Source organism: Sorex araneus, chromosome X (assembly GCF_027595985.1).
Source record: "Sorex araneus isolate mSorAra2 chromosome X, mSorAra2.pri, whole genome shotgun sequence".
NCBI classification, from domain to species: Eukaryota; Metazoa; Chordata; class Mammalia; order Eulipotyphla; family Soricidae; genus Sorex; species Sorex araneus.
In genome coordinates this window covers 143783337-143796355 of record NC_073313.1, presented here as the reverse complement: position 1 = coordinate 143796355, position 13019 = coordinate 143783337, and the positions used below count along the sequence as shown (strand labels likewise).

At 52.5% G+C, this 13019-nt stretch overlaps 1 protein-coding gene across 1 annotated transcript in view; it reads left to right on the top strand.

The window, feature by feature from the left end:
- Nucleotides 1-5748: 5748 nt before the first annotated feature.
- The window catches only part of NALF2 (NALCN channel auxiliary factor 2), a 35881-nt gene continuing 28610 nt past the window's right edge, over nucleotides 5749-13019 (top strand). The window contains exon 1 of the mRNA XM_004615773.2: nucleotides 5749-6760. Within this exon, the coding sequence (XP_004615830.2) occupies nucleotides 5888-6760 (873 nt within the window). The 5' untranslated portion in view covers nucleotides 5749-5887. The remainder of the gene's footprint in view (nucleotides 6761-13019) is intronic.

Sequence of the window (13019 nt, the reverse complement as noted above, 5' to 3'; positions counted from 1 at the left end):
GATACCCAGAGGTATAGAAGCTATCTCTTTTTATTGATATGAGACCACAACCAGGGATGTTCAAGACCCACGTCCACTCCATTCCACAGTGTTCAGGCCCTATGATGCTTGGGACAGTAGTGTTTGGGGGCCACAAGGACTATATTCAATGGTGCTCAGGGTGAAGGCCACAGGTTGCTAGTGATCCAACAAGGGCTAACCATGTCCTCTACCACTGGAACCATATCTCTTGCTCTATAATATCTCTCTTAAGAACACAAGATTAGAGGGCCGGAGCGATAGCACAGCGGGTAGGGCGTTTGCCTTGCATGCGGCCGACCCGGGTTCGATCCCCGGCATCCCATATGGTCCCCCAAGCACCGCCAGGAGTAATTCCTGAGTGCAGAGCCAGGAGTAACCCCTGAGCATCGCTGGGTGTGACCCAAAAAGCAAAAAAAAAAAAAAAAGAACACAAGATTAGAAAGAAAAGTGAATGATGAAAGCCAATCATTAGGATGGTGGGGACAATAGTGAGATTTATTTTACCTTGACTTCTATTTTTTTAATAAACATTTAAAATTTTATATTAATTTTAAAATTGTTCACGATGGTTTATTACATTCAATATTCCAACACCAATCCCACCACTACTATTTAGAATTTTCTCAACCACCACCCAAGCCTGCCCCAATAGCAAGCCCTAAATAAATTATTTTGTATCTATGGAGAGTCTCTTGCACGCGTGCCTGGCTGTCTTCCCCAGGGCTTCCTCAGAGGGGATGGGCTCCAGCTTCCCTCCCCACCCTGAGCAGAGCTCCTGGTGGCCAAAGACCTCCCGAGCCTAGCCACAGCCATGCTCAAGGATCCTCTCCACACGTTCAGACAACGTGTTGGAGGAACGGCAGAGGCAACGCACGAAGGAACCGGCAGAGGAACCCAGGTGTGTGGGACCCGGGGCTGAGACCTCCAAGCCTGCTCAGATCGGGACTGGGCCTCTCCGCCGATTTCCCATTTCCCAGTAGCTAGGCGGTCACACCCAGGGACTGCCCCCGGCACTGTGTAATCCTGTCAATAGACAGCATCCAAAGACTTAAAAGCAAGCTCCCGGAAGCGCACGGATGCAAAGTGGCCGTGTTATATCTTATAGCCTCCTTCTCCCTCTGGGAGAACCTGGAAAACTACTGGGAGTTTCCTGCCCACATGGGAGAGCCTCGCAAGGTCCCCATGGTGTACTAACTAATATGCCAAAACCAGTAACAAGCTGGGTCTCATTCCCCTGACCCTGAAAGAGTCTCCAGTATGGCATTGTTGGAAGGACGAGTAGAGAGAGGCTTCTAAAATTTCAGGGCTTAAAAAAATAAAAATAAAAATAAAATAAAATCTCAGGGCTTGGACAAATGGAGACGTTACTGAGACTGCTCGAGAAAGTCGACGATCAAAGGGATGAGGATGATGATGATGATGTATCGATTGAGAATAAAGATGGGAATCAGATAGAACATCACAAACTTTAGCTTAAGTTGTGCTTTAGGCATCCTGACACTTTTCTTCTAGGTTCTTAGAATTCACCCCATTTATATGCTCTTCTTTCCACTTTTGTCCATGACCATTTAACTGAAGACTTTAACAGAAAGCTTCTTGTGTAACTACACTGGCCTCTTTGAACAGCTTCCAGACTTTTCCTTTATTATTATTATCATGATATCACTTTGGAAAATTTCACCCCCCTCCCTATATTCCAGGTTATCTTTCCCCCATCCAAGTAGAGGTTACCCAATTATTCTTCCTATACCACCTGGGTCCCCTCAGAAATGACCCATTGTCCTCTGACTTTAGCATCTTCTAAACAAAGAGCAGGAAGAAAGGAAGGACTGAGCAAAAGGCTGGCCAGGGCCCACCACCTCTGTGGAGCAGCATCTTTCACCTTTACTTTAGTTATTCTGCACCACGTCCCAACAAGATGGGACCTTGCCTTTTGCCATCCTAATGTTTTATGGCATCAGGAGTGAATGAGAAATTTCTCTGATTGGTGGCATGCTTTCATTTCTCTTTTTTTGTGTAATGTGTACTATGTAGGTAAGTTATCCTTATTAACATAAGGATATTTGATCTATTAAAATGGAACTTTGTAAGATATTTCTCTTCATGTGTATACAGGAACAGGAGATCACACCTGAGTTAATTCCTACAGAAAGCTCCAGATATGTGCATAACTGACATGCAAGGGTGTCATTCACTGGGATCTTGCCAATCAGCTCTGAACTATATATCTGTAAGTAGCTACCCTTCTTTTTAAAGTAACACTGAACCTCCAAGGACTAAACAAAATTGTTCTGGAAATATGGTCCTCCCAGAGCAAGGGCAGTAGTTCCTAGAAGAACCAGCATACTTAATTCAAACCCGTTGGTTACTTTCTTCTCCAGCCCCTTGTGTACTTTATTACTTCCATCTAGATGAGTCCTGGACTTCTTTTAAGTGAATCGCTGCCAAGTGCATTTCTTCCCATGTGTATTTCTTTTCTGCCCTCTACTGCTGCTCTTTCTGTTCAGCCTGAATACCTCTTACCTGAACTCTTACCAGTCTCCCTAGCTCTTGTCTAGCCCTCCCTCCTTGCCCTCCAACCCAGACTCCATCCTGCAGAGGAATCAATCTTCTAAAAATTGCAAATTTGATTGTGTCACCTCCTGCTGAAAACCTTTCAACCTATTCTATGGCTCTTAGTGCCCTTGGAATAAATCCCAAATTATTTTGGTGCCTAGGGTCTTTAATGATTTGGCTCCTGCCAAACACTCACTCTCAATTTTGGCAGTACTCCTACTTCACACCTAGTCACAATGAACTATTTTGCAGGTTTCTGAATATGCCCTTCTGGCTTAGCTTTACTCACAGCATTCCCTTTTGCATAGGACTTCTTTCACATTCCACCTTTCCTCCCAGATATCTGCCCTGCTGGTTCTTATTCATCCCTTAAGACATCAACTAAAGTCCTTTAGTCCAAGATACGTATTAACCTAGTGCCTATATCTCTGATGTAGAATACAACATCGGTAATATAATAGGTCTTCAATAAATGTTTTCTGTCCCCAACTCAAGTGGCTATGTGCCAAATCATTTCTGAATGAAGCTGGAAGAGTTGATTACCCCCTTGTTTTGTGGAGGAAAAACTTTCTTAATACACCCTTATTGCACTGGGTTTAAATTCGTTCTTTAACATCGCTACACCCCTAATTAAACTGAAAGCATTCTGAGGTTAAGATCTAATGATCCTCAGCCCTCACCTATTCCTCACATAGTACTTGAACCATGAGTGAACAGTTTTCCCCAATGCCTGGCAGTTTTGTCTTTTCTCTGGACCCTCTTCCCCATAAGCACTGGCCACTAATAGATTCCATTTTAAAGTGGTTTCACAGCCATATAAAGTTCCCCTACTCCCTGAAACCTTTCACTCACATTCCTCCTACCAGGCTAACTCTGCTGGAGTTTCTTTAGGAACCAATTCAAATTATCCCTCTTCGAGAAGCCTTTCAGACAGCCCGCTACCCTACACCACTTTAGGGTAGTGCTAACTATTTCTCCCCATCTCATTTAGACCCTGGTGTTGCTTGGAATCACTCAGTGGGAAAGCAAGCCTCAGAAAAAGGATTCTCTCAAGTGCCCATGACACAGGCAGTGGTAGAACACGAGCCTAAGTCTCCAGTCATACCTCCTCCAACAAACCAATACATATGCCTGTTTTATCCTCTAGACTGTAATTTCCTTTAAGAGTAGTGTGTCTTCTGCGGGCTGGAGCGGCACCACAGCGGGTAGGGCGGTTGCCTTGCATGTGGCTGACCAGGGTTCTATTCCCAGCATCCCATATGGTCCCGAGCACCGCCAGGAGTAATTCCTGAGTACAGAGCCAGGAGTCACCCCTGTTCATCACTGGGTGTGACCGAAAAAGAAAAAAAAAAGAGTAGTGTGTCTTTCACTCCTCCGTCTTTGCAGGGCTTTACTCGAATGTTAAGTAAGATCTTGAGAATTTGACTGGGTTTCTCTATCGGATTCACTGGTGTCTAGCTGTGTGGCCGTAGGCAATTTGACCACGCTCAAAGTCTGCTTCCTTTTACATCTCTAAAGATCACATTGGAGTCACGGAGATACTTGTGAGAATTAAACACAGTAATGCATGGAAGGAGCCTAGAGCAGTACCCAGTGCCTAGTGTATGCTCACTAAAGGCAAGACTGCTTACAAAGTAGAATGTGGGAACTCCTGGGATCGGGACGGAGCATGGAAAGGAAGCGATAAGATACCAAGATCTAACCAGCGGCAGGGCAGGACATTTTGTCCATCTGAGTTCCTAATGCCATGTGACTCCGCGAGGGCCCCAGCACATGGTTGCACCCAGGCGGCGCAGCTTCCCCAACTCTTGCTGGGCGCTTTGCAGCCGCCTGTAGAGGGCGCCAGGAGGGCGGGAGCGGCGAGGCCGCTGCAAAGCTTCCTAAGGGCAGCACCGGCTCCCCAGCACTTGCACCCAGCCTAGATCGCCGCCTTGCCCCACTCCACGTCTCGCGCCGAGTTCGGGCTTCCCCCGCGGGGGCAGTGGGGGCTCTCCTGCAGGACCCCAGCCGCCGTGGCCTCCGACAGGAGCGCGAGCGCGACGGAGGAGTTGGGGGCCATGGGACCGTTCCCCTCCGCAGCCGGCTCCGGCGTCGCCGAGTCACGGGGGCCGGGACGGCGGAGGCGACCCGGGGAGTGAGCCAGACGGTAACGAAGCCTCCCCCCGTGCCCGAGGATCACCCTCCAACTCCCCCCCGGCCCCGGGGGAGAAGTGAGCGGTGGCCCCGGGGAGGAGGAGGAGGAGCAGCAGCCGGGGCGGCGGCGGAGGGCGAGCGCCGGGCCCGGGGGACTCGGCGTGTGGCCGTGCAGTTGCGGGGGGCCGGCGCCTGCACGGGGGCGCTCAAGTGAACGGAGTTGGGGGTGGACTGGAAACATCCCCAAACAGCACCGGCGGCTGCGGCCAGGGCTGGGGGTGGGTGGGGGGGGGGGAGAGCAGCTCCGAGGCGCAGGCGCAGTCGGGGCCCCGCGCCCGCTCCCTCCGCCTCTCCGCGCCTCTTTCCCCGCCCCGCTCTCCCCCAAACACACTCGCACTCGGGCGCTCAAGGTGTTCTCCGCGCCGCGGAAGATGGCGACAGACTGAGGGGGGCATGGCCAGCGGGAGCCACCGGGCCGTGCCGCTCGGCCGCCGCCACGGCGGGGCGGACCCGAGGCGGAAGCGAGCGGCTCAGTAACTAACGGCCCGCGTCGGCGGCCGGCGCCTGTGGCGCGGCCGGGAGCCAGGTGGCCCGGGCGAGCCGGAACTCTGGGCGGCGCGGGCGCGGAGCCGGCGCGGAGTCCGCCGGGGGCCGGGGACAGTGCGAGCGGCGCGGGGAGCGGCGCGGAGCGGGCGGGCGGGCGGGAGCGGCGCGGCGGCGCGGGGCGAGCGAGCGAGCGGCGCGGCGCGGAGCAAAGCCAAAGCGGCGGCGCTGAGGGGCGCAGAGCTGCGCCCCGCCGAGACGGCCGGGACTGAGCGCGGGCCGGGCGGCCGCGGGAGCCCAGCCGAGTGGCCCGACACTATGAGGAGCGCGGCGCCGCCGCCGCCGCCGCCACCGCCCCAGCGCCCCGCACCGCCCCCCGCCGGGACGCCGGGCAGCGCCTAGCGGGCCCGCGGCCGCGCCCGGCCCGGGAGCCGAGGGAGCGGGAAGCCCGGGGGTGCGGGGCCGCCCGGAGAGCGCCCCGCCGCGCCAGCCCGAGCCGCCCTGCCCGGCTTCGCCATGCGGCCGCCGAGGTAGAGCCTGGACGGCGCCGAGGAGCGCGGAGCGGCGCGCAGCCCTGCCCGCCCGCCCGCTGGACAACGGCCGCCTGGCCCCGGCCCGGACCCCCCCCTGAAATATGTTCAGGGGCGCTTGGATGTGGCCCGGGAAAGACGCGGCCGCGCTGACTCTCTGCTGCTGCTGCTGCTGCTGGGCTCCCAGGCCGGGCGACAAACCTTGCGCCGACTCCGAGCGGGCGCAGCGATGGCGACTGTCCCTGGCGTCCCTGCTCTTCTTCACCGTGCTGCTCGCTGACCATCTGTGGCTGTGCGCCGGGGCCCGGCCCCGGGCCAGGGAGCTGAGCAGCGCCCTGCGGCCGCCGTGGGGGAGCGGGCGCGAGAGGCGGCCGGCGCCTCCCCGCGCGGTGCTGCCGCTGCCGCCGCCGCCGCCGCCGCCGTCGCCGAGCGAGCCCGGCGCGCGCCCCGGCGCTTGCGGCCCCCGTGCCGGCAACCTGACCAAAGCCGCCCCCGCCGCCGGCCCCGCGCCCGACTGCCGCGGCGCCCCCGAGCCCACGGGGCTGGACGCAGCTTGCACCAAATTGCAATCCTTGCAGCGACTTTTTGAGCCCACCACCCCCGTCCCCCCTCTGCGGCCCCCGGACTCCCCGCCCCGCATCCCGGCCACCTTCCCCGCCGCCAAGAAAAACTTGCTCAAAGGTCACTTTCGGAACTTCACGCTCTCCTTTTGTGACACCTACACGGTCTGGGACTTGCTGCTGGGCATGGACCGGCCCGACAGCCTGGACTGCAGCCTGGACACCATGCTGGGGGACCTGCTGGCCGTCGTGGCCAACCCGGGCTCCGGAGCCTGGGAGGTGTGTAGCAACTGTCTCGAGGCTTACCAGCGGCTCGACCGACATGCTCAGGAAAAATATGACGAGTTCGACCTCGTGCTCCATAAATACCTGCAGGCAGAAGAGTACTCAATCCGGTCCTGCACGAAAGGCTGTAAGGTAGGGACAGCTGCTAGCCCGAGCCACTGGCCGCCCCGGCTGCCTTGGGGGCGGTGGGAGAAGAGCCGGAGCATCTAACGCAGGTTCCCTTTCCTTGTTCCCTTTGCAGCCAGCCCCGGCCGGGGCTTGTCAGCCGAGCCCTGCCCTGGCTCAGAATCCCCTGTGGGAAAGAGGCTGGAGGGACTCCGGTCCGGGAAACCCTGGTCAACTTCTACTCGGGGGTCAGGGCACCCTGTGTACCCCCTATATCCCACCCCCCTGAGTCCGGTGTGGTCGCAGGACCCAGGGCTGCTAGTTCTGTGCAAACAGGCACTTAGCTTCCTCAGCCTTCCTTCTCAGCCATCCATGCCCTTTCTCTTGACTGGGCCTCCACTGAAAGTTCTGGGACCGGCTGGTGCAGGGGGGAAGGCCGAGGGAGGAGGTGGGATGTCCGGCCGCCCAACTCTCATCCTTTGGCCTCTGCCAGTGGGTGAGCAGAGGGGCAGAGTAGGGGGTGAGGAACACCAGTATATTGACCTTACGTGACCTGAGGCGACGAGTCAGAGCCTAGGCCTCTGGAGTCCAGGGGTGTCTGTTCTCCCAAGAAGGAAACCCGCCCATTCAGCGCCTCTTCTCTGGCCGCACTTGGGGCTGGGGAGAGTGGCTTGTGGGAGGCCAGTGCATTGCCCATGTCCCAGTGCCTTCTCACTGCTGCCCCAAGATAGCAGTGCAGCGAGAGCCAGATTTCGGGCTGGCTGCTGGAGACAAGCATCCAGAGACATGGGAAGGATGCTGCAGAAGTGGCTTGTCTAGCTAGGGAAGGGCCGAGTGCTGAGAAACTTGGTGCCCCTTACTAGGGTCGTTCTGGACAGGAGGTGTCCTAGCACTGTAAACACTGGGGATGTGCTGCTTCTGCCCCAATTCTCTGGCCTGGCTAGGTCTGCTTGTATTTGGGAGGGAGAACAGCAAGGTCAAAGGGTCAAGTGCCAAGGAGAACAGGTGGGGTAGTTGCCTCACCCGTCTGAGGGCTGCAGCCTGAAAGCTAGAAACAGTTGCTTCCTAGCCTAGTTCGTCTACCTCCGAGGCTTGGGGAAGGGCAGAAAGTGCCCCTTGCAGCCCTGCACAAGCCCTGGAACTTGTGCAGGTTTCCATGTTCTTGGATGTTTACTTAGGGATTTGGGTAGGGGGTTGGGAAGGAAATGGGCAGCTTCTTGCTCCTGACTTCACTTTCTCAGTCTCCTTTTTCCTGTTCTCGTAACCTAGCAGTCCCCCTCCCGCCTCCCTCAGCCTCAGCTGACTCACTGCCTCACTCACACTACCAAATGAGATATTCCACTTCTTAAAGGTGTACAGACAGATAGACACACACATACACACACATACACACAGCCTTACACCACCACCACCCGGGACAAAGTCACACAGAGATACAGAGAGTCATCACACCTGCACACAGTGCCAGAAAAGCAGACACGCACACACACACATTTCCCCATTGTATCAGGGCTGCACCAGCAGAAGTGCTATCACATGAAAGGACATATTTTGCTACACAGCAATAGAGAGAGACATCATTCATGCTAGCCACATTCATTGGGAGCTCAGGAATATGGTCCTTGACTCCAACTGATTATTGCTCTCCCAGTCACCAGGATGAATGAGAAACCATGTCACAACTTTCGAATAGGCGTTTCTCCATGTTAGAATTGGCATCAAGCTCTGGTCCTGCACTAAGTAACAGTCCCTCGTGCTGATTGTTTTTACCAAGAAGTTTGATGTAAGACAGACAAGGAAGGCTCGTATCCCAGAGGCTTTACCACAGTTTTTACCACTTGTTAAGCAGTGTGACCTTGGGCATGTCAAATTATCTGACTAAGCTTAGATCTCTTTATTTGTTTTAGAAGATAGTCTTGCTTTGCCTACATTCAGAGTATTCTGTGAGATTTAAATAGAAAGAGGTAGCTGATTGTATTTTATGATATAGCTTTTTCTCCACTATCCAGGTAGGTGAGTTTGGGGGCTTGAAAGTACAATTACCATTGATTTGGGTGGGAATTTTTTGGGCAATTCCTTACCACAATCTTAACCTACCAGATGATAACAGATAGGAGCATTGTGCTTTCAGATGGCAGAAGAAACCCGTAATGATATATTACCTGCTCCTAATGTAATGCTTAGGATTTTCAACCTCTCTCATATATATTATGAGATCAGAAATGCACCATTACCCCCATTTTACAGGTAAGGATGCTGAGTTGTAAGGGAATGAAGTACTTTGCTCTACCATCACTCAAGTATGAGGATGTGTGCCAGGCTTCCAACCCACCTGTAGGGGTGCTAAGCCCCTGCTTTTGCCATGGCTTCCCATCAACTTCCTGATGGCCAGGGTCAGGGCCCTCCTCTCTGTCTTCTTGTCACTGTGGCTCTCAGTTTGCCAATCAATGTTGTCTGTTCTCCTTTATTGCTATGCCCAGAGAAAGGGAGTGCCAGCTCCACTGCTTTCATTCTGTCTTTCCTACTTATCTTCCAGTGGACTCTTCCTCAACTGATGCCTAGACTCAGAGCTCTCCATCCTACTGAATTATGGGTAAACCAGCAATAGCTAGCCCTTCTCGCCTCCTTCCTGCAGACTCCTTTTAACCCATCACCCACTATCCTAGACTGTTTCTATCTATCACCGAGGAGACTGGCCTTAATCCTAGGATGTGAAGCCTCATTCTTAGAGAGTCTCCTACATGTAGAGTCCTCTGCCCCATGCCAGACTAAGGAAGTTCCCTCTGCTTGTAGAAACAAGCCCGGAATCTGTGTTCCAGAACTAGGTGGCCACCATTACTGGGTCCCTGTCCTGAATGTTAGATTCTTAATGGGTGGCCCATAAACTCCTTTTTCACCGTTTGCAATGTTTGCCCCTGTTTCAGGCCACATAGAGCCCCACTAATCATACCTGTCCTCACTCTGCCTATGACACCTCCCAATTTAGTCTAGCTGCGACATTTCCTTAATGTGCTACTGACTTCCTCTGCACAGCAGGGCAGTGTTAACTTAGGCAGGCAGATCCCTTCTCCAACGTGGTTTCTCCCACCCCTGGGGCCATGCCCCACCCTTCCACTATCTCCCAGTGTGTACTCACCCAAAGCCCTTACCTATTCCTCCCCTGAGCCTTCTTGCCCTAGCTTGGAAAACTACCTCACCTCGCCCCTCTCACCTCTCCCCCACACAGGCTATCCTTCCAAATCTTGACAGTGCCCATTCCTGGATCTGATTTCTTCTTTCCCTAACCTTGTCCTTCCCATTTATAAATTCAAAGCATCCCTACTGAGATGAAGGGTAGAGATTGGAGAAAACACTGGCCTCTTTAATCTGATGCAAGGGGGAATGGAAGCCTAAGAAAACAGTTTTCAGCTTCCAACAGCCATAGGACTGTGCCTAGGTAGATGTGATAGTTCACTATTCTGGACTAGTACAAAACCACCTGGCATATTCTGTCTCTGGGGCAGCACACTAACCAGGCTGTGAGGAGACAGGAACTCGAGTTTTGCTAGAGAAGAAGAGGCTCAGGAGGATGTGTTTCCTGATTTCAGACTTCAGAAAAGTTACTATGGTGCAAGTAAAGAGGAATATCTTAAATTTAAGTTATTCCCAGAGGTTGTTATGGTGCGAAAACCCTGGCTTCAAACCTCCCAGGATTTTTACTGCTTCTGTACTCTTGATGTAGGGACTGAAATGGTATGAGCTTCCCTTTTTTATCTGCAAATTAGAACCAATTTATCAACAGCCCTGTGTAGTCATTATTGGTGAGAAAAAGTCTGCACAGGATCTCATCCTGGCATGTCAGCAAGGCTGGTAACAGTTGCTTCCTTCCAAAGAAAGAACAGACTGCCTCAGGGGGAGGTAAGCTCATGTTTCCAGGAAATATGTGGCCGGATTCTGACATTCCTCTGGAGGGAGTGCTGGGCAGGTGACTCTTAACTTCAGAATAGAGAAGAGTTAGACCAAGTCTAAGGTCTATTTTCAGTGTTGAGTTTAGGCCCATGAGCAGACCTGTTCCCTGAAAAGCATCGCTGACTGACTGGGAAGGGCTGGGAATGCCTAACAGACGCATGCACGCATGTACACACAGACGTACACGCACACACAGGAGGACTGTCAGAGCTTGCACCTTGATTTTTGCCCATACCCATTAAAGTCCTGCTCTTTCTCCACTTTCTTCTTCTCAGTCCTCTTCTCTCCTCCCACATGCTACACCTTTAGGACTCTTTGGCTTAGTAATGGTGTTGAGAACACAACACTCAGGGCACTGGGCAAAGGGAAGGAGCTCCAAGTTGGCAATTGGTTCCTGCAGTCATCCAGTCTCTCATGCAAGGAACCATACCCTACAGTCAGCCTCCTGTGAATAGAAAGTGTACTTTTGGGCCTGAGAGATTATAGTACAGGGATTAAGGAAGATACCCGTTCTCTATCTAGAACTGCATATAATATGGTCCCTCACACACAAGCAGGAATGAACCCTGAGAACAGCCAGGAGCATCGCTGGGTGTGACACAAAAACACATGAAAGGAAAAAAGAAAGAAAGGGTGTCTTGGTCTCTGCTTAGGGAGAAGAAGCAGGAGGCAATCAAGAAGCAACCTCCTGGAAACTATAACAAAGCTTCCTATGGGACAGAACCTTTAGATTCACAGAGGGTTACTGCCCAGAACTGTGATCATTAGTCTGCTAGAAAGGTTCAGGAACTGTGTCTCCTTAAGGGGGGGGCGGAGAAGAGGCAACGTTTATAACTTGAAAAAGAATAGTGGATTAAATGCTGGAATGGAAAAATGATCTTATACTGCTCATACCTATCCAGTCTCCCTCACCCGGTCCTTACTCCTACTCTCCCTTGCACTACATCCCATGGCCAACCAGTCAACCCCGTCTTCTAATAGATCACTCTGCACCCATCCATACATGCCATACAATTCTAATCATTTCCCCTACACTTCGAGTTCTCTAAACTCTAACCGTCACTTCTCCCAACAGTTAGCCCACTCTTGCCCGTTTCCCTGCTCTAACAGTTCACCCTTTTCTCAATCCCATCACAGTCTCCTTCCCTCATTTCACACCTAGCCCAACCTTTATCCCATAGCCTGTATCATCTTCTGCCCTCCTTATTTTCCATGCACTGAACCATTTGCCTATCACACTTCCATTCCCCTTTACCCCTGATCTCCGTCATACACTATACACACCTCACCTCCCTTAACCACACCCATCTTCCTGCTCCTCTTTCACCTTTTGGTTCCCTCTTTTCCTTCTTCCCTTTCTCTCTCTCTCTCTCTCTCTCTCTCTCTCCTGTTTGCTGTGAGTTCACCTAGAGCATATATGCATACATGCTTTCTTAAACATGTGAACATGTGAACATGACGCACACATCCCTCAATTTTCTTCATGGCTACTTTCTATGCTTCGGAAGGCTGGTGTTTGACTACATAGCAACGGGAACCTCCAGGAATAACACACTGGTATTTCCCAAAGATGAGGTGGGGCGAGTTAGGTAGAAGCAGGGAGCCCAGCAACCTCCCCACCCAATCTCATGCTGTGGTTGAAAGAGTCTTCAGAATGTTGTGGAAGAAGGGGTGAGAAAAGGAAGACAGTGGGTGGGGCTGAGATGAAATGAATAACAGGGATCTTTAAAAACATAACAAGCATGAGAGGGTACTTCTCAGCCATGTGGGTTTATGCCAGTCTCCTTCCAGATGTTGGTACCTCTGGGAAAAGCACACCCACCCTTCTTTGTGTGGGTAGGTATGTAGGATGACACCTCAGGCACATTGGTGGGAGTTTGCCCTAGAAAAACTTCTCCCTGCCATAATATTGTAAATGTAGGATAAATCAACAATGACTAAAAATAAAACCTCGTTCTGGAACCAATTCTTTGATAGTCCCACCCTCTGAAGCTTTTAACCTCCTGTGCCGATGCCAGTGGGCCATGACCCCTACCCTTTCCATATTTCACCCACGTGCAAACTCTAGCTGTAGTTGTTTACTGCAAAGTCAGAGACAACTTCTGGAAAGCTAGGTAAAGTAGGCCTCTAGAAACATCTTTCTATGATACTGATCTGGGAGGACCTGGGAAATGGATATGGTTATAGGCATGCATTCAGTCTACAGAGTGGTCAGGGCGGTGGACACGCTGGATCATTCTTTTCTCCAAAGGCGTAAGAAGGCATTCAATCACTCCCTTGGATTGATACCTGAAGCCAGGTAGGTATTTAGAGGGGAGAGCAAGGGCACCTGTGAATT